Here is a 27340-nt window from a genome sequence, read left to right as displayed (position 1 = left end):
CATGTTCACACTGTGGGTAGAGGTCTTTCTGAAGCTCTTCAGAATCTACATTGGATTTCACCGTTCTGAATTTTGAGTCATCTGCACACTTGGCTGCCTCACTGTTCTCCTCCCCTTCATCCAGATCATTTAGGAACATTAAATAGTAGGGTAGTCCAATATAGATCCTTGGGGGGATGCCGCTGCAAACATTTGTCCATTGTGAAAACTGTCAATTATTCTTCAACTCTGCTTTCTGTTTTTTAATCAGTTATCAGTCTTTCAAAAAACTCTGTCCTTTTCTTTCACGTTTGCTAAATTTTCTTTGGATAATTGTTGAAGACTCAATGAAAAGTGTTTTGAAAGTCCAGCTGAACAATGTCTATTGGAGTGCCCTAACGCTTGCTCTCAAATATTGCTAAAAGGTTAGTGAAGCAGGGCTTCACTTCACAGAAGCTGTCGCATATACAGGTGAAACTCGGAAAATTAGAATATCGTGCAAAAGTCCATTAATTTCAGTAATGCAAATTAAAAGGTGAAACTGATATATGAGACAGACGCATTACATGCAAAGCGAGATAAGTCAAGCCTTAATTTGTTATAATTGTGATGATCATGGCGTACAGCTCATGAAAACCCCAAATCCACAATTCCAGAAAATTAGAATATTACATGGAACCAAGAAGACAAGGATTGAAGAATAGAACAATATCGGACCTCTGAAAAGTATACAGTGTACTGTGCTTGATTGGCCAGCAAACTCGCCTGACCTGACCCCATAGAGAATCTATGGGGCATTGCCAAGAGAAGGATGAGAGACATGAGACCAAACAATGCAGAAGAGCTGAAGGCCTCTAATGAAGCATCCTGGTCTTCCATAACACCTCATCAGTGCCACAGGCTGATAGCATCCATGCCACGCCGCATTGAGGCAGTAATTGCTGCAAAAGGAGCCCAAACCAAGTACTGAATACATATGAATGCTTATACTTTTCAGAGGTCCGATATTGTTCTATTCTACAATCCTTGTCTTCTTGGTTCCATGTAATATTCTAATTTTCTGGGATTGTGGATTTGGGGTTTTCATGAGCTGTACACCATGATCATCACAATTATAACAAATTAAGGCTTGACTTATCTCGCTTTGCATGTAATGCGTCTGTCTCATATATCAGTTTCACCTTTTAATTTGCATTACTGAAATTAATGGACTTTTGCACGATATTCTAATTTTCCGAGTTTCACCTGTATGACACTTGATTAGGAGATATATGTGCCTCCCGAGAATGTATTCTTTATCACTATGTAAGCTCTCCAAGCAAAATGAATGCCTGTGGTAGTAGGCTAGGACCATGACAATAACAAATATAAACAAGTTGTTCTGGTAAGAACTAATCAGTCTGCTTTCCTTTTACTGTCTCTACAACTGGGCTAAATTTGGTTCAAATCAAGGTCCACAAGTTAGATCTCTTGCACCTCAAATGTTCACGCGTCCATCATCTTGGATCAGGGTGCATGACATAATCACAAATCACAAATTTGGTTCAAATCAGTTAAGCGGTTCACAAGTTAGCCCACTTGTCCCTTCAACTGTACCCGGTTTGGTTCATATTGGTCTAGGCGTTGCAAAGTTGATGGCGGTGGGGTGTGGGGGCACACACGGACACACACACACACACACACACACACACACACACACACACAGAGAATGCCTGGTGATCTCATAAGCCTACTGGAAAGTAGGCTAAAACAAATCCCCCAAATCAACTTTTCGAATCCCCAAAAGCAAGCTTTAGAATAAAAACCTGTTTTTAGCTCTCTCTTCCTCTTGGAGAGCTTTCTAGAAAAAGTTTTTAAGGTTGAGTTCTCTGTCCCAGATGTCTTCAAACCAGCTTCAGTATCCACTGACTCAAAATTTCCCTTCTCTCCCCAACACTGTTGCAGGCCTTGGTTAACGGATTTATCTCCTTCCCTCCTCCCAATTCAAAACAAAAGTCAGGTGCAGATTATTTCATTGTTTTGACTAGGAGGTAGAGAGGCAGCCATGCACGGAGGGCAAAACAAGTGCTGCTTTTAGCAAAAACAGGGACTTATGTCAAGACGCACAACATCTCTTAGGCTTGCTCTTACCTTTTTTTCATCTTTTGAAAACAAGCATCCACCAAATATACCCTAAATATGGACATGATACATGACAAAGCCATTTTACAAGTAAACCTGGGTGCGGGTCCCTCAAATGCATGGTATAGAAAGCAATATACTGCTGTATGTGCGTGCAACATAGCATGTTAATAGGACATACGCAGAGATCTGTACATGCATACACTGTGTACAGTGTTATACTGTGTACAGTGTGTTGAGAATAAGATGTGAATAAGGCTAAAGTGTTTACCATACTAGCTTTAATAATACTTTCAGTAATATTCTGCTTTCTGTAGACCTAGTACAGAAGCTTGTGTTATCAAACAGAAATCACATATTCTTTTGTAGCTTGAAATAATTTGGGGGCAGGTAAGAGATGTTATAAGTTATAAACATCTAGTAGAGCTTTGTGTTTCTGCAAACTCCACTGTGTTGATCAATGTACTTACTTCAGTGTGCACTGGTTTGACTTGTATTCCTTTTCCTACTGATGAGATTATGGGGATCTCCTCTCCCTCTGTACATGTTGTTTTATAGGTTCTGTATCTCTTTCCAGTGTAGACACTGGCTCTGAAATGAGTGCACGTTCACATTAATGATAGAAATCTTTGTGAAATTAAACAGTGTGCATTCATTATTTTTTGTTGTGCCAGTAAATATTTGTTTTTTGCACACATGCCTGTCATCACAGTGGTACTGCGGTGACTTCCAGTAGTACTGGGTTGCTCTTTTTTTTTGATAAAACACTCCTCATCCTAACTATGGTGATGATCTAGGTCTAGCGGATACTGTTGGTCTTCTTGTAGACTGGCAGTCAAGTTATGTGGGAGAAGGTTCTTCACTCATAAATGTGTTCCTAGCATTTTGTGTTAAAGGCTAGGACATGAAATTTTCCATGTCCTTATGTAACTACTAGCAAAACAGAAATGTTTAGAAAAAAGACGACTGTGGGGAGACATGATAGAGGTCTATAAAATCATGCATGGAGTGGAGAAAGTGGATAGAGAGAAATTCTTCTCCCTCTCACATAACACTAGAACCAGGGATCATCCCATGAAATTGATTGCCGGGAAATTTAGGACCAGCCAATGGAAGTATTTTTTCACACAACACATTATCAGCTTGTGGAATTCTCTGCCCCAAAGTGGTGACAGCCAGCAACCTGGCTGGTATGCAAAGTTTTTGTACTTTGTGTTTTGCTGGCTGAATGACAGTAACAATAAAGATTTGATTTGACAACCTGGATAGCTTTAAGAGGGGTTTGGATAACTTCATGGAGGAGAGGTCTATCAACGGCTACTAAGCGGAGGGTGATAGGCCACCTCCAGCCTCAAAAGTAGGATGCCTCTGAGCACCAGTTGCAGGAGAGTAACAGCAGGAGAGAGTGCCTGTCCTCAACTCCTGCTGTAGGCTTCCAGTGGCATCTGGTGTGCCACTGTATGAAACAGGATTTTGGACTAGATGGATCCAGCAGGGCTGTTCTTAAGTTCTTCTGACAGTGTGCTACATCAGTACTTTCACAAAAATCCATTCAGCAACATGAAATGCTAGCATGGCTTACCTCAAAGATATTTAACAATACAGATAAACTAAAAGAGAGATTGAAACTGGATGTGACAGTAGCCCTATTCAGACTTTATTTTTGAAAGAAACTGTATGCATGTAGCTGCATCCCAAAGCACTCCAGAAGTCTCACGCCAGGAAGTTATCCAGACATGACTTCATGCCATGGGGTATCCAAAGAGTGAATCTGATTCGCATCTGTTTGATTTGAGTTATTAGATGGACTGTTCATACAGGGTCAGCTCCTCTCCGCATTCCCTGTGGATCTTTCTCTTGTGTGCGTTCCCACAGCTTGCTCAGGGTTTTTTCTCCAACCAATCACATCCCAGAGACAATGATTCATTGAAGGGTGTTGTACAGAGAGCTCTCTATCATTTGGTACTTAGTTGTTGGTTTTTAAAATAAGCAAGTATACAGGGGGACAATCCAGCTTTCATCAAACGCATTGTTGAATCATGCCCTATACTTAAAGTAATAACTTCTTATATATTTTCCTCTCACACAATCCCAAAGTTAGCAGACAATCTTCCTTCTCTAATAACGTGGTGTAGTGGTTAGAGTGCTGGACTAGGACCGGGGAGACCGGAGTTCAAATCCCCATTCAGCCATGAAACTAGCTGGGTGACTCTGGGCCAGTCACATCTCTTTCAGCCTAACCTACTTCACAGGGTTGTTGTGAGGAAAAACTCGAGTATGTAGTACACCGCTCTGGGCTCCTTAGAGGAAGAGTGGGATATAAATAAATAAATAAATAAATATTTTGAATTAGGCATCCAAGATGTGAATTCAGGGCTGAGATGCTCTCAACATAGCATGTCTAGGGGAGTTTACTCCAATATACAGTAAGACCTCTGTGCAACAGGGCTTGATAGCAGCAGGCTCCCAGAGAAGAATTTCTATTCTCTTTGCAAGTAATACTAATTTTACTCCCCCCCTCTTGGGAAAAAAGAGAGATATTAGACCTGAGAAGTTCTCCACCTCAAGCGCCATTAAACTGAATGGGAGATTCGCAAGAGCACTCCAATCGAATGCATCTTTCTTGGGACTGCAGACAGTGGGATCTGCTCCCAAGTAGTAGAGGCATGGAGTGTAGAACAGAGGCGTAACTATGGGGGGGGGCAGGGGGGGCACGTGCCCTGGGCGCCATCTTTTCTGGTCACGTGGGGGGCGCCGCCATGACAAAAATTTTTTTTAATTTTTTTAAAATTTTTTTGTTAATACAAATGTTTCCTGCTCAGTGCAGCAGTGCTGCAGCAGTCAAGGGAGCGCGTCGGTGCCCCCTCCCCCACGAGCTGTCCCTTCCGCACTGCCCGCACCCCCCCATTGCTTTGCTGGCGCCCGGCGGCCAGTCAGTGGCCTGGCTTGGCGGCGGGCGCTTGTGAAGAAAAACCTAAGTATAATGTAGTATGTTGGGGGGCGAGGGGGCGCCATTTCAGTGCTTGCCCTGGGCGCCGTTTTCCCTAGTTATGCCTCTGGTGTAGAATACCATCTCAAAGGTTCAATCCAATGGAAGCTTCTTATGCACAAGTCAGAAAGGAATGCAGCAATCTTGTACCCAGGGCTGGAGTGTTTGCGCTGAAAAATGTTCCGCTCATGTCCCACCCCCCCTTAATCAGAGGGGTGGAAAGCATGAAGGCTCAGAACAGCAGAAGAAGCACTTTGCATTCCTCAAAGGGTGCGGGAAGGCAGGCGAGAGAAGGAGGGAGGGGAAAGGAAGGGGGGCTCATTGCATGAATGAACCGTGGCTGGGACCCAGCCTCAGAAAAGCCCAGGTATCTGCCCAAACACAATCTATTTAAATCTATTAAGAATTTCACCCAACCGGTCCTGATGCTTTTAAAGTGCTTTCCTGCCTGACTTTCTTCCATGCAATCTGGGACATAATTCATTAGCTAAGGTGATTCATCTCAGTGTTGTCACACTTGCCAAACCTCCAAAATCAAGCTTCAGCTAACACTTTGCCTGCTTCTTTCCCTGTGAGGCGGTTAGTCTCCACTGCCTGCTTCAGAGACAAAGCCATGAGAAGAGCAGGCAGCTACTGGGGGCAAAGATTCTGTTAAACTCCTGTTGCGGAAGATTGGCGAGACAAATTGCCAAGCAGTGCCCCTCTGCTGACACTGGCGTTCTGGAAATCCACCCAGCACTCATTAAAAAATAAAACACCAACCCACAAAAGTGTGCGTTTTGAAAGAAGCCGAATTATTGGCAATGGCCCCTCCATATACCACAAGGAAGCATGGGGGCAAATCAGAAATGCCCCCCCCCAAGATGCCACAATTAGAGGATTTTTTTAAAACCCGGAGAGAATTCGGGCTAAGCCAGAACGCTCAGCCATAATTTGGGAGAAAACAGAGTCATGTCTGAACTGGACCTTGATAGGCTGCAGTGACCCCGAGGTAAATCCAGTTGATATGTGGACTTGCATCATCCATTCTGGAGGAGATGCGAACTAAAAGCCATGTGTGTAAAGGTTCCAGGTCACCACTCACCCTCCTACACTCTTCGTAGTTACAGGTGCATCACTCACCCTCCCGCCATACTCTTCATGGTTACGCTACATGGCCCCAGCCTGCCAGTCATGGAAACGCCCACCATCACGGTTAGAGTGTTTGCCACAGATCAGTGCTGCTATAAACATGAAGAGTTTGGTGCAGGGGGTGGGGGTGGTGAGTGGTGCACTGAGGTGGGACTTCTGGAACACTTTAGGATGCTTATATTGCAGAAAGTGTCTTTTAAAATAACTTCTGAATTAGGTGAGTAACAAGATCTGTATAATTAAGGCTGGATTTGCCACAATCACACATAAGATGTTACATGCAAAACCAAAAAAGCGACCCCAACCTGTGCTTAAAACCTGATACTTTTTAGTCCTATGTTGTTAGAAAATGATATCAAACTTCTACATAGTTTTTCTTTAAGCACTTTTGTTTATTTTGTCCAGAGATGTTACCAATGTTCTCCTCTGAGTTGTAATTTTTATAGTTGAAAGCTTACCTGCTTCCAGCACGCCTGGAGCTCTATAACACACAGCTGAATTATTATGATTATTATTTTAAAGAATATTTGTATATCACTTTTCAACAAAAAAATTCAGAAAGCAGTATGCATAGAAAAAAGAGAGAGAAGATAGATACCTGCCCCCAAAGGGCTCACAATCTAAAAAGAAACACATGGTAGAGACCAGAAATAGGGATGTGCACAAAACCGGTTTCTCCAGTTTGGTTCGAGTCTGAACTGGACTCGAGCTGAACCAGGAAAGTGAGGTTTTGGCACCCCAAAACAAGGGGTCTGGCTCGGCTTGAATTTGAGTTGGTTTGGGCCCAGCTCAGGTGTGCTAGGGAGTATTTTGTTTTCAAATGCCGGACTTACCGCCTTTGAGGCCCTCAGGGGGTGCTGCTGGAGGCTGTGTGTATGGGGTCTCCACCGGTTCCCCCTCCTCCCAGTTGCCCTGGGCCATTTCGGCCTGCTTTGGGGCCATTCCAGCCCTGACCCAGCCATACAAATGGCCACAGCTACCATGTCAGAAAGGACCAGAATGGCCCAGAGGCCACCAGGGGGAGGGGAACCTACAGAGCCCCCTCTCAGGGCAGCACCCCCTGAGGCTGCTGAAGGGAAAAAAGTAAAATATTATTTTTAAACTGTAGAACCTGCCAAGCCAGCCCGGGTGGGTGGGAGGTTGAGTCAAGGGAAGCCGGTTTGCACATCCCTAACCAGCAACAGCCACCAGAAAAGCACGGCACTGGGGCTGAATAGGAAAAGTTGTTCTCTCTCTGCTAAATGTAATAGAGTCACTACTTTAAATGGTGCCTCTTTGTTCTGTTAGCAAACATGAATGAGAGACAAACTCAGTAGGTGGAGTTTTCCCCAGCATTTGTTGATGGGAACTCAATCCACTGAAGTTCACACTGACATACAACTGAAGTACATGTAGAATGTCAACAGATGCTGCTTCCATCCCCATATGCTAGGTAAAGCTGCACCTACAGTATGCCTGCCTGTCATTCAACTTTAAAAGTCCTGGTCTCTCTGACCTTTATGAGAAACTCAGCAGCCCCTTTCCTTCATACGGAGGGTGGTAAAAGCCAAAACATCAGGACTTAGGCCTAGCAGTTTTGAGGGGAAATGAAGCAAAATAAAAAAGGGGCCACTGTCAGATGGAAGCAATCACACTTACTACTGCTCAGGAGCAGAGGCCAATGTGTTGGGGGACCAGGCCCAATCTACCTCAAAGACATGAGTGGAACCATTCAAATACAATGACTGCCCATTATTGGTTTTTTAAAAACTTCTCTTTACCATGGGGGGAGGAGGGTGGGATCAGCCAGATTTTACCAACCCTGACAGAAGCCCTTCTCAGCAGTTTCCCAGGCTAACAACAAAAAGAGTGGGAGATAGTGATCTAGCAACTATTGGCTCCCCTGCCCTTCTTCACAATCACTCAATTTTTTTAAAAAGGGAGAAGAGAAATCTAATCAAAAGATGCATAAAAATAAATATATAATACATGTTCCAAAAGTTATTTGTACTAACTTTGAAATGGTCCTGACACACAAACCTCACTGTTCTCTCACTGAACAACTTTTATCTTCTCATAGCATCTACCCATGCTGTTGCTACTTTTCTTTAGGGACACACACAAATAGTTTTTCCAGTATATTTTTCACTGTGCTCTTTCACATTGGTATTGTACCTTCTGGATTTTTCAAAGTCATGGTTAGTTTTGGTCAAATTATGACCGGAAACGACACTCTCCATACTCACTAACTAGGCCTCAAGGAAAAACAGGCAGTTGTGATGACACAGCATGCCGATGTCTCCTGCTGGTCTTTGGAGGGTATGGTCAAATTGGAATTCAAGCCTTGCTTTGAGCTGTGTATGAGCAGATTTCAAACACACACACACACACACACACACACACACACACACACCAGGTACCTGGTTATCATTTTCTGGTGAAAATTGAATGCTTTTATTTTATTTTATTAGGAAGAATAAATCCCTATTTAGCTGGCTGCAGACTGTCACATCAATTTGAATGTCAGTGTGAATTGTGTACACATGATAATTTATTGCACTTGATACAGTCATTTTATTTGTTACATATTCCTCAAGTTGCTCAGGGCAGCGCAGAATGTTCTCTGTCCCCATTTTATCCTCATAATACTGTAAAGTAGGTTAGGCTGAGCGATGGTATGAGCTTCACAGCAAGTAGGGGTTTGAATCTCCCTGACTGTAGTCTCCACTACAGCACACTAGTTCTCCAAGAAGATAAGGTAAAGGTAAAGTGTGCCGTCGAGTCGATTTTGACTCCTGGTGCCCACAGAACCCTGTGGTTTTCTTTGGTAGAATACAGGAGGGGTTTACCATTGCCTCCTCCCAAGCAGTATGAGATGTTGCCTTTCAGCATCTTCCTGTATCGTTGCTGCCCAATATAGTACCAGCGGGAATTCGAACCGGCAACCTTCTGCTTGTTAATCAAGCATTTCCCCACTGTGCCACTTAAGGTGACTCTCCAGAAGATACTGGAGTATAATTTGCACAAGGCAGCCTTGGTTATCATAAATGCACATTAGCATTAATTTGACGAAACATATAACTATAATATTGTTTCATAGAATCAAAGAGACCAAGGCTGAAAGATGCTGACCTGCCCAAGGTCACCCAGTTAGCTTTAGTGCTGGATGAGGAGATTTGACCAAGGTATCCCACATTAAAATCAAATATTCTACACCAGGAGTGGGCATTAGTGAGCTTGGGAGCTACTGGTAGATCCTGGACTTGTCTGAAGTAGCTGTCCAGGAGATTTTTCACACATGGCTTTATGCCTTAGGGTATCTGAAGTTTGAATCTGCTTTGCAGTAGATTTGCAAAATGTTTACTTCAAGGTATTAAAATGACAGTTCACATAGCTGTCGACTTCCCCCCGCACTGCCTGGCAGATCTTTTTCCTGTGCGTTTACACCTCCCTGGTCTGGGTTTTCCCTCCAACCAATCACAAATCACAGCACAGAGGAAGAGCAAAGAGAGCTTTTTAAAAATAGTCTGACAGCTAAGAAGGCAAGACCAGCATAAAGAGTTGCAAAACAGCTAGATCAAACAGCAGGACGCTTAACCCTTGCCTTTGTGAGTGACTGCCTTAATCACATAATGTTTCCACACACACACCTAATGGACTCTATTTGTCCTTTTTTTTTACACTTTAAAAAATATTTTTTAAAAAACCTTTTAAAGCCGTCACTGAGCAGCAGCAGCGGAGCCGGATGGCAGCGAGAGCCGCTCTCCTGCCTCCCAAACGATGAAGGGAAGCTGCTCATGGGCAGGGCCAGGGCTGGCTGGGGCAGGGGGCACGCTGACGAGTGGCGTGACAGGGCAGCAGCAGAAGGACTGACTCGTAGGAGTCTCTAGAGCACTCATCCCCACTGACCATTGACTGTCTGGGCGGAGCCGGGAGATAGAGCGGGCAAAGAGCTCCCATCCTCAGCCCTGTCTGCCTCCAGATGAGGCAGACAGGCCAATTTGAGGCTTCTGCGTATGCACACACATGCACAGGAGCCTGAAATTGGCCTGTCTGCCTCATCTGGAGGCAGACAGGGCCGAGGATGGGAGCTCTTCGCCCTCCCTCCCTCCAGGCTCCTCCCTCCTGAACAGTCAGTGCCCGGTGGCCGTGGCCATGAGTGCTCTAGGCAGGGATTCTCAACATTGGGTCCCCAGATGTCATTGGACTTCAAATCCCATAATCCCCAACCAAAGGCCACTGGGGCAGGGGAGTATGGAAGCCCAGTATCACCTGGGGACCCAATGTTGAGAGTCCCTGCTCTAGAGACTGAGTCAGTCCATCACTGCCCTGTCACACCACTTGCCAGTGCGCTGCCCTCCCAAGCCACTCTGGCCCCACCCCAGAGCAGCTTTCCTTCATCATTTGGGAGGCAGGAGAGCTGCTCTTGCTGCCATCCTGCTCTGCTGCTGCTGCTCAGCAGTGGCTTTAAAAGGTGGCCATACCCCCATTCCCCCACAGTTCCTGTCCTGATTTCTGCCAATGTAGTGTTGTGTTGGCAACCCCCACCCCCAGTGCTTGCAAACTGCAAATCCCTTAGAGCAGACCATACCCCAGACAGCTGTCAAACTCCCCTTCACTGAGTTATGAAAAATGCCAATTGATTGGTGTGACCAACACAAACATAACAGAAAAAACTGTGGGGCATAACAGAAGCCCCGGGTTATTTTTCAAATACCTCTGAAACTAGAGGGTTGGGGTTTTTTGGTTTGTTTAAAGACAGACATGCTTCGGGCTAAGCCAGAATTCACTGCCTCCATTTGGGGGAAAATCTAAATCCTGTCTGTCCTGATCCCTGATAGCCTGCAGGGATGTCAGGGTAAATCCAGCTAATATGTGGACTGGCACACTCCAATCAGGAGTGGATTCACAATAAAAGCCCAGTGTGAAAAGCCTCCAGGCATGTGGGCTTGCTTCTCCCTCCCTCCCCTTCTATCTAATACTGCAAATCTGATTGGCTGGTTGGATGGGGGCATGGTTGCACCATTTTACTCTCACCCTGCCCCCCAAGAGTGATTTGAGTTGCTTTGACTTTCTCATTAATTCTCTCAGTTTCTTCTCTCACAAAGTAGGCTCTCTTGTTCCCCTGCTGTCCAGCAACAAAATTCTTCAGTTTCTTCTCCCACAAAGCAGGCTCTCTTGTTCCCTACCTACCTGTCTTGCAACAAAATTTTCCAGGAATTAAAGGTTTTGATGTTAAAATCCCTATCAATATAAACTTTTGTACAAGCTGCCATTTTGTGACTGCCTCCACCTCACCAAGCTGCTGTTTCATGCCAATAGCTAATGTATTCTCTCCATATGTAGATCAGGTCTAAGTCTCTATCAAATATACTACAGCAGCTCTTTCTGTCCAAAGACACAATTGTCAAACCCCACAGATTAATTTGTAATCAAAGCCACAAGCAGGAAGTCATGTGTACAACAGAAAAGGCGCCAGCTGTTTTAAAGAAGCAAGCAAAAGCTGCCACAAAAGGCAAAAATATCTGGCTTAACAGAATATTCCTAATCCCAAGCATGCAGACTGTAAGTGAGCATATGCCAACATTGCCATGGTCTCTTGATACAAGGGTTCTCAAACTTGGGTCCCCAGATGCTGATGGACGACAACTTCCCTAATTCCCAGTCCACAATGGCCTTTGGCTTTAATAGCCTGAGAAACCTCTTTGTAGTTCTCAATTAGAAGGCTAAGATTTGGTACATGATAGTTTTTCCTAGTAGGGAGAATCAGCCATAGGTCATTCAGATGTGTTAATTTTCTAAGCAAACTTACGATTTCCTCTAAAAATTCTGAGGTGACATCAGGAAAATGTTTAGATAATAATCCTGCATCTTGTCTATGTTTAACTACCATAGCTATCATAGCCCACTTCAGTACCTGAGGGGAGGGAACACAGAGGAACACAGAGTCAAGGAAGCTATAAAGAGGAAGACAAATTTCTTCAGAAACTGGAAGGCCTGTGCAAATGAAGAGAACAAATGAAGAGAAGGGAACACAAACTCTGGCAAAAGAAATGCAAAGTGACAATAAGGAAAGTTAAAAGTGAGTTTGAGGAACATTTTGCTAAAAGCTTCAACGGGAATAATACAAACTTCTTTAAATATATCAGAAGCAGGAAACCTGCTAGGGAGGTGGTTGGTCCATTACATGATGATGGAGTGAAAGGGATTATTAAGGAGGAAATGGAGATTGCAAAGAAACTAAATGAGTTCTGTGGATCAGTCTTCACGGCAGAAGATACTGAGCATATACCTGTGCCTGAACCAAGCTTCTCAGGAACGGAGGATAAAGAATTGAGTCAGATAGATGTTAAGAGAGAAGATGTTTTAAACTGTCTAGAAAAATTAAAAATTAAAAAATTGCCAGTGCCAGATTGAATCCACCCAAGAATCCTTAAAGAACACAAATGTGAAATTGCCAACCTCCTTGCAAAAACATATAACCTATCCCTACAATCAGGCTCTGTACTGGAGGACTGGAAAGTAGCCAATGTAACACAGATTTTCAAAAAGGGATCCAGGGGCATCCAGAGAATTACAGGCCGGTTAACTTAACATCTGTTCCAGGCAAATTAATGGACAACATTCTCAAGGATAAAATTGTTAAGTATATAGAAGAACAGGCCCTGATGTGGGAGAACCAGCATGGCTTCTGCAAAGGTAAATCTTGCCTCATCAGCCTTCTGGAGTTCTTTGAGAGTGTCAACAGGTGTGTGGATAAAGGTGATCCAGTTGACATACTATATATGGTCTTTCAAAAAGCTTTCGACAGAGCTCCTCATCAAAGACTCTTGAGAAAACAGCAGTCATGGAAAAAGGGGACAGGTTCATGTGTGGATTGGTAACTGGCTAAAGTTAACAGAGGGTAAGTATAAATTGACAGTTCTCTAAATGGAGGGAATAAGAAGTGGGGTCCCCCAGGAATCTGTAATGGGACTAGTGCTTTTTAATTTATTCATAAATGATCTAGAAGTTGGGGTAAACAGCGAGTTGGCCAAATTTGCAGGGGACACTAAACTATTTAGGGCAGTGAAATCCAAGAGAGATTGTGAGGAGCTCCAAAAGGATATCTCCAAACTGTGTGAGTGGGCAATAAAATGACAAATGCGGTTCAATTTTAGCAAGTGTAAAGTGATGTATATTGGTGCAAAAAGACAACAAACAAACAAAAACCAAAAACCACCCAACTTCACATATATGCTGATGGGATCTGAGCTGTCAGTGACTTACCAGGAGAGGAATCTTGTGGTCGTGGTGCACAGCTCGTTGAAAGTGTCAACTCAATGTGCTGCAGCTGTGAAAAAGGCCAATTCCATGATTGGAATCATTAGAAAGGGGTGTGTGAAAATAAAACTGCTAATGTCATAATGCTCTTATACAAATTTATGGTGTGGCCACATTTGGAGTACTGCGTACAGTTCCGATCACCATATCTTAAGGAGGACATTGTAGAACTGGAGAAGGTGCAAAAGAGAGCAGCCAAGATGATCAGGGCCTAGAGCACCTCCTTACAAGCTAAGGCTACACCTGGGGCTTTTTAGTTTGGAATAAAGACAGACTGAGGGGAGACATGGCAGAGAACTATAAAATCATGCACGTTGTGGAGAAAGTTGATAGAGAGAAATGTTTCTTCCTCTCGCATAACAGTAGAACCAGGGGTCATCCCATGAAACTGATTGCCAAGAAATTTAGGACTGACAAAAGGAAGTACTTTTTCACACAATGCATAATTGACCTATGGAATTCTCTGCCATAAGATGTGATGACAGCCAAGAGCCTGGATGGCTTTCAGAGGGGTTTAGATACATTCATAGAGAATAGGGCTTTCAATGGCTACTAGTCTGCTGGCTATGGGCCATCTACAGCTTAAGAGACACGGTGCCTCTAAGTACCAGTTGCCGGGGAGTAACAGCAGGAGAGAGGGCATGCCCTCAGCTCTTGCCTGTGGGCTTCCCAGAAGCATCAGGTGAGAATGACTTTTGTTATGAACTCCACCAACCATTGAGATAATCCAGAGAGGTCCATCTGCAGTTGCCATCAGTTCGTCTGGTGGCTACTGAGGGATGGGCCTGAGGGTTGCTGCTCTGAGTCTTTGGAATGTGCTCCCTGCTGAACTAAGAGCCTCTCCATCTCTGACAGCTTTTAAAAAGACTCTTAAGACACATTTATTATATACACACTTCTCTTTCCCTGCACACACACTTCTATGACCCCTTGCTTTCTTGAAAGAGCTGCTCTCAAAAGTCTGGGAACCTTCTGGAGTAACTTCCCATTTGTGATCATAGAAGTTAGGGGCCATAATTTGTTTTGGTTCCTTTTTAATATCTCAGAATAATAGAGATATACAAATACTCTGGTCTGAAGCAGTGGGAGAGACTGTTCTGCCTGAATATTACCCCTATCAGAAATGGAGTCACCACCTTGGAAGAGAATGGTCTAGGACAGAGAACAACACCAGAGGGAGCAATGAGCTTTCTTGACCAAATACATTAGTGTTGTAAAGCAGCCACAAGATGGAACTGCAGGCTTTTGTTACTTCCATTCATCAGATTTTCAGATCATAATTACTCTAATACAGAGCAAAGCATAGTGATGTTTACGAACAAATTCCAGAGTGACAAAAGAAGCAGTTGCAGTGAATAGTTGCAGGGCAACGTTCCAGTTTAAAGTAAAATTGAACAGAAATCCACACAAAACATGAAGTGATGGTCAAATAATAGATACTTCGACACAGATTGTCCAACTAAGATTGTAGTTCTATGCACACTTATTGGGCAGTAAGCCCCATTAAATTCAGTGGGACATCTTTCCAACTAAAGAATTATGTTTATATTTTAACTATTTTTAAGTTGCTTTGAGCACCTTCTGGCCGAAAACCAGCAGAGAAGTTTTAATATACCAGTAAGAAAAATAAAATATACAGAGGACTGGGGTGCAAGAAGCCAGAATCCTCATCACTCTTATGTGGAAATAAATGTCACTTCAGAATGAAGGAAAGCAAAGCAGCACACAGCTGTTGAAAGAACCACTCAGTGACTAAGAGAGCGATGGATGGCGCATGCGTGCCCCAATGCCAGCCATGCCACCCACATCATTGTGTTTCTGACAGTGAGGTTGTGGGTGTGGTGGCCAGTACTGGGGCATGCATTCACCACCGGTCCCTCTCCCAGAGACAGGTGGGAAGTGTAAAGGCAGTGGGTGGGCTGCCAGCCTTCTGACACCTTACATGATTTGCAGTAAGCCACAGTGTGTTATAGGCTACAGTATAGTATGAGAAACAGAGAGTAAACTGTGGCATATAAACTCTAGTGGACCATAAACACGTTTTGATAGGTGTGTGAACTCTTTTCAATTATCCAGAATTCCTCTGGACTAGGGTCACTTATCTTATGTAACGTTCTTCTTTCTAAGTTGAAAAATGTTCTTCCATTATTAGAGAGGCCTTCTGCTAGTGGAAGGGCACTTTTGGACAGAAGGTATAATTTTGAATCTTATGGAAGTACTGCTAGAACTTGGTTCATACACAAAATTCTGCCTTCATAAGGACAAACTCTATCCATAATGATAGTTTGTTTATTTGGAAGATTTCTTCCATTCAGCACACTAGCTCTCACCATTCAGCACTAGCTCTCTCAGGGTGGCCAACAAAACTATAAAAACAATTAAACACAATAAAAAATCAGATAAATCCCACCAAGACTGCAGCAAAAACCACAAACATAACACACAATTAAGCCAAACTATGAGCCAGTTTGCACGAATAACACCCCCAACATGTGAAAAGGGCAGTGATGTGCCAAGAGCACACCCACCCTGATGTCACTGAAGGACATCCCAACGCATTGTCAGGGCATGCTTCCATCGCATGTGGGGACTCTCCATCCAACTGCTTTTATACTGTAAAGGTTTGGCCTGGTTTTCCAGGGTTTTAAATACTGTTTTAATTGAATAGTGTTTGTGTGTGTGTGTGTGTGTGTGTGTGTGTGTGTGTGTGTGTGTGTTACAGTTTTTTATTTTAACAGTTAATTGGTTTTAGTTTTATTTTAATATAAACCACCCGGAGCCATTTTTTGGAAGGATGGTATAGAAATGAAATGAAATGAAATAAAATAAAATAAATAAATAGCCCCAAATATAAACTCCATTAACTCACACATGATTGAATGACGCTCTGACAAAGCATCCGGATGTCCTTCAGTGATATCAATGCTCTTAGAGTGTTGCCACCTCCTGTGAATGTTGGGGCCATTGTCTGTGCAAACCAGCCCTAAGAGACCTGGAAAATTAAGAAAAGGTCTTTGGCACCAAATGATACAAGTCAGCACTAGGTGAAGCTCTCTGTGGAAGTCATTACAAAGGTGAAGTGCCACAATCATGGAGACTTTCCCTATAGAAGTCATCAAGTTAAGCTTCAAACAAAGAGAAAGACTTTTCAAGACGACCTCAACAGATGAGCAGGTTAATGGAAGATAATCTTATATAACCCTTTCAAGCACCTGTAATTGGTTAAGAGCACCCCACCCTCCAGTTAAAAACAGAAAGCAGCACTTCCAGCAGCAAAAAAAATACTATGTACTTTTGTTCTGTGTAGTTATAAGCCACTCAGAGATAGAAGTTTGTTGTCTACAAATTTGATAAATAAATAAATAGATAGATAGATATGCAAAGTACCCAAAATAAACAGAATCCTATCAATACAAGTGAGAGCATGAATGTGATTCTAAAGATGTGAAAAGGGCAGACATCACCAAAGTTGGCACTCACAAAATTTCTTATGGCATTTACAAAATCAAAACCTAAGAGCTGACTGGTGGCCATGCCTCGCATCCAGCAGAACTTAGCTCTTGCTGGTGTCTGGGACTATCTTCTCCAGTATCTTCCTCTTCCTCTCCCCTCCCCTGAGGGGATTGCCCTTAGGCCCTGCCCCCTAACCATGCAGGATGAATTACAATCCAATTGGAAAAGACCAATCAAGACAAAAATATCATCCCTGGGCCTTCTCCTACTGTCTCTAGATAATACAGGCTTCAACCAGGCTAAAGTGCTCATCAAACAATGCATCACGGATAAGGAGCGACAATCTGATCTAGCCACGTTTCTGAACTTCCTCACCAGAGAAAGTCTTAGATAACTGGCCGCCTCTATGGCCTATCTGGCACAACTGGAGGTCCCCAGGCTCCAGCCTTAGGAGGGCCTTCACACTGGTCCAATGCCACACCCTCCCCTCAGATGTGTTTGAAGGCTGCTACAGAAAGACCCCCACGGTTGGAATGTCTATGCCCCTGTGACTCAGGGCTGGTTGAAACAATGGCACACATCCTCCTCCACTGTCTATACTACAGGGACACTCATGCTGCCCTCATCCTGCCACTGACACATAATTATGCAGGATGTACTAGCCACGTTTACACCTCTCTGTTGCTTTCTGATGCTAGGCCCATTGTCACCTACAATGTGGCCAGGTTCTGCGCAGCTGCGTCTAAAATTCAGACGACAGGCAGCGTGTAGCTTGGTGCCCGGCTATGAATGTTCTGCAAGGCAGCCTTGTAGTTTTCGGCTCCATATTTTTACTACCCTATATGTTTTTACAGTCTTATAACTTTTACAGTTTATATAGCCTAACATTCTATAGTTTCGTAACTCATACTAACTTTCCTATCAATTTTTTTATTTCCTCTAAATTTTAATCTAAAACATGTTTAGTTTTTATAACCTTTAAAATTAATAGCTTCATAATAATAGGTCAATTTAGCTATGTTGCTGTATTATTATTATTATTGACTTTTATTCTGCTTTTTATGGAATTCACCCTTTTACTCATCTTTTGCCCTGTACTTTTTATGCTGGTCTTTAACCATAATAAAGATTGATTGAGTCAAAAGGGGTGGTCTTACCTTTAGTATTATAGACAAAGCTCCTGAAATATGGGATAGTCCATAAACACAGGCAGAATGCCTTTATTATTTATTTAGCAAGCATATTTGTATACCGCCCCACTACCGAAGTCTCTAGGTGGTTTACAGAACTCTTGGGCAATGTGGCAAAAAGCAATGCCAAGCTACCCTCCGCCTTCCTCAGAATAAGAGAGTGAGCCTGAGAATATAGCAATTGACCATCTCTGCAACATGGTATTCTTAGCCACTGACATGTGGACTGGGGGACAGGGAGGGCATGCATACTTGAAAACTATTACCGGTAGATGTTGAACCTTGGCTACTGAATTTAGGCTTCACATCACTTGTTAAAGAACTGATACTTATTAACAAGGTTCTATGCACAGGCCTGCAGCAGGTTTCCCTCCCTTCTTATGCCAATGCGGGGGGAAAGGGAAAGACAAAGTCAGGAGACTGGGTTGTACTTAATGGAGCACGACACAAATCTATGGTGCTTGAACATACCATGAAATCCATCTCCCAGGCAGGTACTTAAGATCAGAAAACAGGGACACATACAAAGCTATGAGTTTATATCAGATATGTTGTTGAGATAAACATGACTAGCGGGAAAACAGAGAGATGGAGATGACAAGAGGAAGTGAGCTATTGCAAATAGCTCCTTTAAAAATGCAACAGGAAAACATACAACATGCTTAGGCAGATATTGCAATTCAAAGGGCACTAAAATTCCAATCCTAAGCACACACAACCCAATGAGACTTCCGAGTCAACTTGCTTAGACTACAATGCATATTCATGAAGACCATCTGGCAACAATGGCTGACATCCTGACTAAATATAACTTGACAGAAGCCCTATTGAAACCAATAGTCCAGTAATTCCTAAGTAGTACTATTGAATAACTTAGTCTGGATGTCCACCTGTGTAGTTTGGATGAGGCCATTTTGGGCTAAATTTACACACTTGCCGATAACCCATTATTGCACTTGTTAAAAAATTTTGTTTTACTACTTCACAACTGTATATGTATCATGTGATCTAGGTTAGATGTGACTTGTCCAAGGCTACTCACTGAGGTGAATAGCTGAACAGGAAACAGAAGGTTTCCTACAACCAAATCCAATGCCACACTACACAATGCTTGGGTTGTCTAAATATAGTCATGTAAATCTATCTTGAAAAAAGGAAATGGTGAACTGGAATATAATTATATAAGTGACTAGGAATAATAAGTACAGACCTTTGTTCTTAAACAGTTTGTTCATGTGAACATTAACAAAGCAAGGCCTATAATGCTCTCTTGCTATGCTGCTCAGGCAGCAGTCAAAAGAACTGGGCAGGAAAGTGCTCACTACCCCTTGAGGCCTGAGAATATTAGGGCTGTGCATGAAATGGATTTTGTATTTTGTTTCAAGCTCAGAACAAAATGCAGATGACCAAAATGTTTTGTTGAAACAGGAGACAAACAACTGTTTTGATGGAATGAACTTGAAGCATTTTGAGTGTTTTGGCCTTAGGGAATGGGGACACTTGAAACACCACCTTGTCCCCCATGGGTAGCTCCTAGTGATACCAAAGTGGGTTAGGTGGAAAGGCATGATGGGTGCTAGCTACCACCCAATGCACAGAGAGAAATGGGCAAGCAAGCGATCTTAAACAAATTTCTAAGCCTTCCCCCCAAATTCCCATAGGATCTCTGCCTCCCAGTCCTTTTGAATACATTTTGAAACTCCTTCTTTTTGGACTTCCCTCCCTCCCCCAACCAGTGGGGGCACAGTTGCCCATGACAACGCTTGATTTGTACAATAAGCCAACCAAGAAGCAAGGAGATCACAAGCCAATCAGAAGCCAGTGCCAGAAAACCAATCAGCAAGGAAAAAACAGGCCTCCAAAATGGTGCTCAAAATGTTGAAATGTTTCAATTCAAAATGGGGTTTTGATCCAATCTCAAATCAGGCTTTTATTTAGAGGATGCTTTGTTTTGAGCTCAAAATGGTTCATTTCAAAGTCAATATGTTTTGACATCAAAAAGGTTTTCGCACATCCCTAGCAAATACTGCTGCAGGGACTGCTCAGAAGGTTCAGGCCTAACAAATGCCCCACTTTCTAAACCTTTTAAAGTTTGAGGTGCTGTTCTGCACAGGCATGAGGCCCGTGTGTGTGACTGCAAAGACACTCATAAAGCAAGGCCCACTTTACTTATCCAGGGTCCCTGTATAACTGTAAGATGTCTGTTATGTAATATTAAAATAACCTTCTACTTTAAACAATAAACAAAAACCCCAGGCCAGCTAAACAGGACTATGGTGGTCTCTTAAGGTCTTCTGTAAAGGCAGAAGTTCTGCAAAACAAAACAGGGAAAAATGAGATATCCTTCAGTGAAAGTAGTACTATTATGGCAAAGGTAGAATCAATTAAAAAAAGATATACGGATGGTATAGTTGTATGGTACTTGTATAATCCCTACAAATGTGGCTATTTATCTTTCATATCATATGTAAACATGCTCTGAGAAGGCATTGATCCACAGCAATGATACACAGGGCTGCTTTTGTATCAGGAAAACCTCTCCAATTCCTGGCAAAATAACTCAAATTCTGTACACCAATTTCTGCAGCGATTCCATAATTTTACTTAAAGTTGTATGACAATATGATTATTACAAGCCAAATTCACCTGCCAATGGTTTAAACCAGGGCTGCTCAACGTGGCCTCCTAGCTGTTTTTGGATTATAACTTCCATAATCCCCAGCAACAGCAGTCAATAGCCAGAGATTATGGGAGTTATAGGCCAACATGTGCAGGAGGGCCAAAGTTGAGCAGCCCTGCTTTAAACCTTGTGCCACATGCCACCCTGCACACCATTAACCACATTCTTGACAACAGCTTCAGAGGAGAGAGGTGAAACAAGAACTGCTGACAAAGCAGTCAGTATTTCTGGAACGAGTATGAGGAAGACTTTTCCATCCCAAGCAGATACCTATAACTTTAGAAGGATATTGCAAAGCTAATGTTTAGAATACACTGAGGAGAATATATGAAGTTCAAAGCTGTATACAGTGAAAGGCAGAACAATCAAGATTAGTAGGAGCTGTAAGAGCATTCATGAACATGGGAAACATATGCATGTAGGATGATCAATCATTAAAGCAAGCTTTCATTTCCTTGGCAATCTTCAGGGTAACAAAGGTAAAGAGACAATATGACCCCATCATTAGTCTCTCAAGCTCACAGAGTAGACATGATGGAAAGCACTTTAAAACAATGACTAGAAAATCTACTCATATTTACAATACCTTTATAACGTGCATCCACAGATTAGGCTCCTGAAATTTGGTTATAGCAGCTTTCTCCCCTGCCCCCCTGTCCTTTTCAGTGAATGGCTGTCATTAAGCAGGCCTCATACACTCTGCATGATGCAACCAATAGCAACAGGTGAGGTGGGCACACTGGAGACCACAAGCACAACTCTAAAAACCCATCTCAGACTATGTAATGAGGTAAATTTCTCTCACATTGCAAACCTCAGGATAGAGCTTACAGGATAAATGGCAATGCAGTTTTATTTGGTGTATAGAAGACTTGGATATGACCAAGGCACCCTCTTCTCACTGCCTCATATTCATAGACTGTTTATGTGAAATTAATCTCTGATGAGATGGATTAGTAGGATATGCTGATAAACAGCAAACATAGTGGGTACAAATAGGGACAGATACTTCTGAAAAGGGAATATTTCTCAACTCTCAGGCTTTTGGAATATTAGATTCCTAAGTCACAAACTGAATTGTAAATACAGATGTACAAGTTTTGACTTGGTCACATCAGACCTATTGGTAGCATGGAAAGGAGAGGAGAGGAGAGGAGGTCTTGTGGTAGCAAGCATGACTTGCCCCCATAGCTAAGCAGGGTCTGTCCTACTTGCATATGAATGAGAGACTTGATGTGTGAGCACTGCAAGATATTCCCCTCAGGAGATGAAGCTGCTCTGGGAAGAGCAGAAGGTTTCAAGTTCCCTCCCTGGCTTCTCCAAGATAGGGCTGAGAGAGATTCCTGCCTGCAACCTTGGAGAAGCCACTGCCAGTCTGTGAAGACAATACTGAGCTAGATAGACCAATGGTCAGACTCAGTATATGGCAGTTTCCTATGTTCCTATGACCTGTCCCCATTATATCTTGCATGTGCTCACATGTGTGCCAAGGCTTAGCACACAACATAAAAAGGATATGGGTATGTCATCTAAATTAATCTTTACTTTGTGGCCCAGTATCTTCTTCCTGGTATCCCTAGATGCATTCATGAACAGCATCCAGCAAGGCACAGAAACCGCCTTTTGAGCTTGTATGTAATCCAGGAGGAACAGAAGCATAGCAGAGAATAATCTGAGACTTGCCCACTGATCAGGGCTTTTAAACAGCACTAATGCACACAAAGGCACTCAACATTGTTTCTATATTCATTCTGCATCAAAAAGGGCCAGTTTACTTAAAATCTAACACATTGGCCTAATGCAGGTTACAAGCCTACAAAATTTATTCTCCATAGCCAGTCTTTATCCTAATAGGCTAGTTCTCAGCAGCAGCCAAGACCATAACCCTGTGTCCAGACTGTATCACTAACACATCAGGCTGTAGATGCGGGATTCACATACTCCTCCATGCAAAAGAATGCCTTGCATATAGCAAAACAAGATGTAGTGGAGAATGTTCTAACCTAGCCTTCTCCTGAAAAGTTCATTTTCTATGAATAGGAATTGGGCGTGTAAAGGATTCTATTATGTTAGGCCTCCACCTGCAGTCTGAAGTAACACAGTCCAGGCACAGACTTACTATCTAATCTGCAAATCCATAGCTGTTTTTCAAGCAGCTATCACACTACTGTTTCACACACAAAGCAGGTTTAAACCAGCCTGTTTTGAGGCATGTGCAGTTTCCTTTTCACAACTTTCCTACATGGCACAGTTTATTGGGGTCTTCTAGGAAAACAGAATGCATACACTAGCATCTTGGGTTAGAAAGAAGCAGCACAGTCATTAGGCAGAATGTGCATAACTTAATTTGTAGTTTTGAATATCAACTTTTTCATTTTACACAACTGTAGCAAGCTAACTAGTTGTAAAGAAACCAACAAAACTTAAAGGATTTAAAAATAAGGGTTTTAATGCAGCTGACAAGAAAATAAAAGAAGCAATTTACTTAATGAGATACAATCCTTTATGTTGAAAATGAGTTACATACAACTAGAGTACAATTAAAAGATACCATACAGTCCAACACTTTCCCCTCAATTGTGTCAAATTAACAAGTCTTTACTGTCAAAGATACAGTATTTCTTATGGTGGAGAGAACTTTTGAAATCAAATACAGGCATCATGATATTTGTGGTTTTTATTTTGTGTGTTTAAAATGATAGGGCTAAGTTATACACTGCCAAAATTGTATATGGCAACCTCCCTATCTTTCATCCCAACCTCCTTTATTTCCAGTCTATTACTCCATCTTAGAATTTACTTTTACCATCATAGGATTTATTTTTTACACATCATAATACTTAAATAAGCATAAATAATATAGAATTATAAGGGTACTTCAAAAAAAAAAAAATCAATGTCCACCTAGAGTTGAAATCTTGGACATGCTGGAATCTGTCCCTTGCATTCCATAATGGACATCCAGAGTGAAGTCTTTCAACATATGTTACAGAAGACAAATCTCTTGTGTGGTATTATCAGATCAAAGTAATGGCTAGAATTCATAACAAAATCAAATTGGTGATCTCCAGCATTTATTAAAATCTTTTAAAGTCCATAAACAACATTACTGTAGAATTTATCGTATACAGCTAGCATACAACAGCATGTCCTCAGTCTAAATGAAATACAAAAGATCTTAACATTTCTCATACAAATAATTTCTTTAAATTTATTAATGTGACAATATATTTATTACATAAAATTTGCTACTGCAAAGTATTGTATGCTTGCCTTGTGCATACATAGATGGAGTGGACAGAGATGGCAGACAGACTCCTGATGATGTTGTGCAAAATTGCTTAACTTAAAAAGACACACAGAATGTTGTTTGATACATCCCATTTCAGGCTGTAAAATGTCTACAGAGGTTTTTCTTAAAGGAGTGTCAGAGATTAAAAAGGAAGCAATGCCAATGGTCTCATCTGCATCTGCATTCTACAGAACATCATAAACTAAAGAGCTATCTAGATCAGTTCTTAAAAAAACAAACACATCATCCTTGTATGCATGTAAATTGATCATAAAACATGAGCCTAGTTTATTTTGAATACACTGATTTGATAGGCCACTGAGATAAACCAGAAATTGGGTGTCCCAACGAAAAAGTTGTATGCTTAATTTTAAAAGCACAAGGTGGTGTGCCGAGCCACTGTTCGTTAACAAACACTGAAATAAGTGTGTGTAAAAGTGCTCAAAGCTAGCACATGGCAGCAATACCCTTTAAGTCAGTTGGTGAGATGCAAAACTTAAACAACCCAAACAATTATCTGTGTGACCTTACATTCTATTTTATTAAAAGAAAAGTATGTTAGAAATGAAGACACCACACCATGGATGGTGGCAGTTTTAAACTTTGTCTCTTTTCTATGTGAATGAAGTGCTGCTGATAGGAACCATGATTGGAGCAGCACTCCATCCCTGATTTACTAATATAGTATACCAGAATAAAAACTTGGCATTTACTTCTTTTATTCTTCACAGCTAACAGAAATACCAGGTATATGCATATCTAGCAATGCATCAATATTTTAACACTAAATTTTCAATTTGCTAAACCATTTATTCTCATAGCTAAAGAGATTTAAAAAAAGAAGAATGATGTTTTCCCCCTTTCAATAAAAAAGGGTTGAAATGTGAAATACTTCAGGAGCCCCAACATTGAAATTACTAAAAATCAGTCCCAGTTTCTGACAATACTGACCAAATCTTTTAAGTGTTTCAGGTTTTAAGGTGTTAAAAAAACCCCTATTTAAATAGCTACTCCTTGAAATGTTGGTAATTAAACTAAGTTAAATATGGTCCAAAGCCTAGGCTGGATAGAATTGTTCCTGTTTACTTAGACTGTGCTTCTTATGGCACAGTATGCTTATGGCATATTTATCTACTGCCTAGGGAAGGAAGGAGAAGTATGAGGCAGGGAGAAGAACTGCCAGTATGTAGAAAACCAAGGCACGGGGTCTAGCTACTGTACCCTACACAAGCTGTCCAATTTTGATACTAGCTAAGTTTGGTCAGTCTTCAGGAAGATGTGTTTAAGAGCATACACTCAAATGGCGATAAATACTACCTTCAAAAACGCTAATGATGTTGGCTAGACTTAGTCTGAGCTACAAAAAAACAAAAACAAAACAAAAACCTATGAACTGTAGCTTCAGACACAAGACAGACACAGAAGGATTGGCTGGCACAGACTAGAAGCAACACTTATCTTTCACTTCGGTCTAAGCCATACTAGCCAGAACATCTTCAGTTTCATTCACACAAATACATTATTCAAAATAAAATGAAGCGTTCTTGAGTGAAAGGCTACTTCTTTTTGAGAGGGGGAGGGGAAAGGAATAATACACAGAACACAAGAAGTAATGACAGAATCCAGAAGATAAGTAGGAAAAGTGGTCTATATTCTGTGTTATAGCACTAACCGTGCTTGCTTACTTGTGCCTAGTTATAAGGGTTGGTGCAAACTGCACACATGGAAGATGGCAATAAAGACCTCAGTCAGTTTTGTGGAATGAAGTAACTAGGTAATTGTTTTGACATATGATGGTCTCAGCTCCACCTCATGAGTTAACAGAGTGCAAAGATCCCAATATGAGCCCTGATGTCCACTTATCCTCCAGCAAGTACTAAAAATCAGCAAATTCTTTTGCACATTTCTCTGTTAGAGACACACGAATATCTTCTTCCTCATAGTCATCAAAGTTGCTTGTATCTCCAGGGCCTCTACACTTTGGTATGAATGGAGCTTCTACCTGTATGTGAAATACAAATACGGAAAGTTGTAGTTCTTCCATCTTAAAAAACCAACCAATCTGCAAAACACTAAACCCCCATCATTTTCATCTGATAAACCCATGCTCTAAATACAAGGGGGAAAGTCCTTATGGAAATGGATGAATTCAGGAGAGAGATGGTGTGAATTTCTCTTATGAAGTATCACAACCCATTTGTGAACAGAGAAACTTAATGGAACTGCAAAAGCACAGCAAAATTGTATAAAGCTTCATTGGTGAACAAAGCCTGAAACAGGTCTTATTCTACCCTTAGAAAGATGAAAAACTCCGATCTATGAAGAACTGGAGCCTGTAATTTTAGAAAGGCCAAATTTAAAAGCACATAGCCAGTACTATATAAAGAGAGCCTGACAAGTGTTGTCACATATACTGCTGGTCCAAGCCCTCCTGGAGGCTGGAAAAACCCATGGAGGTGGAGAAACCTAATTGGCTCTGATAAGTGGCTGGTTGTGGGGAGGGGAAAGAGATAAAAAGAAGCTAGGTATACTGCTCCCCACTCTGCTACACTCAAAGGTGCACCTAGGTAATTTTGGAGCCTGGACCTAAAGCCCTTTGGAGAGCCCCCCACTGCAAGTTGGGCATCATTTTTTAACATGTAGGTTCTTGGGGGCACAAGCCACACCATCCAGGGCCCCCAGGGGGTGTGAAGGCCCTGGACTTTGGCCCTGAAGTCCAGGGGTAAGAGCGCCTCCGGCTACACTAAACATATATTCCAACTGAGCTTGAAAGATATTTCAACTGAGCTTGTAAGCCATTTGCTATCATCATCTCAAAAACTTTTAAACTGCCCAAAGTATTAGAATAGTAAAGAATCAACACCCTTTCCCCCCAGTATTAAAAGAGGTATTATGAGCAGGGGGAGAAACAACTAAAGAACAAAAAACTCACTTCACAAAAGTTGTTATTAAATGGATATTTTAAAATGAGGATGTGAAGATTACCATTCTATATTGCACATTTGCTTAAGCAGTCTCTTCAAAATAAAAGAACACACCAAGGTTTTAATCGTAGCCTGTCTTTTGGTAATTAATACATTACTGTTATAACTACTACTGTACTGTCATGCTGCTTAACTAAACAAGCAGCTTCTTTTTATAAACTATTGTTAGGTTTGAGCTTTGACTTTTGAAAATGTTTGTGTGGGAGAACAGGCCTATGT

General features: G+C 41.9%; 2 protein-coding genes across 10 annotated transcripts in view; both read right to left on the bottom strand.

Annotated features, from left to right (window-relative positions):
* The window catches only part of SAMD13 (sterile alpha motif domain containing 13), a 69006-nt gene extending 47507 nt beyond the window's left edge, over positions 1-21499 (bottom strand). For 2 of the 4 annotated variants that reach the window (XM_053249767.1, XM_053249769.1), the window contains exons 1-3: positions 21432-21499; positions 16392-16514; positions 13469-13532 (exon numbers count right to left, since the gene is read on the bottom strand). In XM_053249767.1, the coding sequence (XP_053105742.1) occupies positions 13469-13532; positions 16392-16487 (160 nt within the window). In that variant the 5' untranslated portion in view covers positions 16488-16514; positions 21432-21499. Of the gene's footprint in view, positions 1-8374; positions 8412-13468; positions 13533-16391; positions 16515-19375; positions 19416-21431 lie in introns of those variants that run through there. The other 2 variants (XM_053249768.1, XM_053249771.1) reach the window with 2 other exon arrangements.
* A 1777-nt stretch (positions 21500-23276) lies between these two features.
* The window catches only part of PRKACB (protein kinase cAMP-activated catalytic subunit beta), a 120492-nt gene continuing 116428 nt past the window's right edge, over positions 23277-27340 (bottom strand). For all 6 annotated transcript variants that reach the window (XM_053243209.1, XM_053243208.1, XM_053243212.1 and 3 more), the window contains exon 10: positions 23277-26139. In XM_053243209.1, coding sequence (XP_053099184.1) covers positions 26014-26139 — 126 coding nt within the window. In that variant the 3' untranslated portion in view covers positions 23277-26013. The remainder of the gene's footprint in view (positions 26140-27340) is intronic.

This window comes from Hemicordylus capensis, chromosome 4 (genome assembly GCF_027244095.1).
Source record: "Hemicordylus capensis ecotype Gifberg chromosome 4, rHemCap1.1.pri, whole genome shotgun sequence".
Taxonomy (NCBI): domain Eukaryota; kingdom Metazoa; phylum Chordata; class Lepidosauria; order Squamata; family Cordylidae; genus Hemicordylus; species Hemicordylus capensis.
Note: the sequence above shows the minus strand (reverse complement) of the source record. Positions and strands in the feature narration are given on the sequence as shown.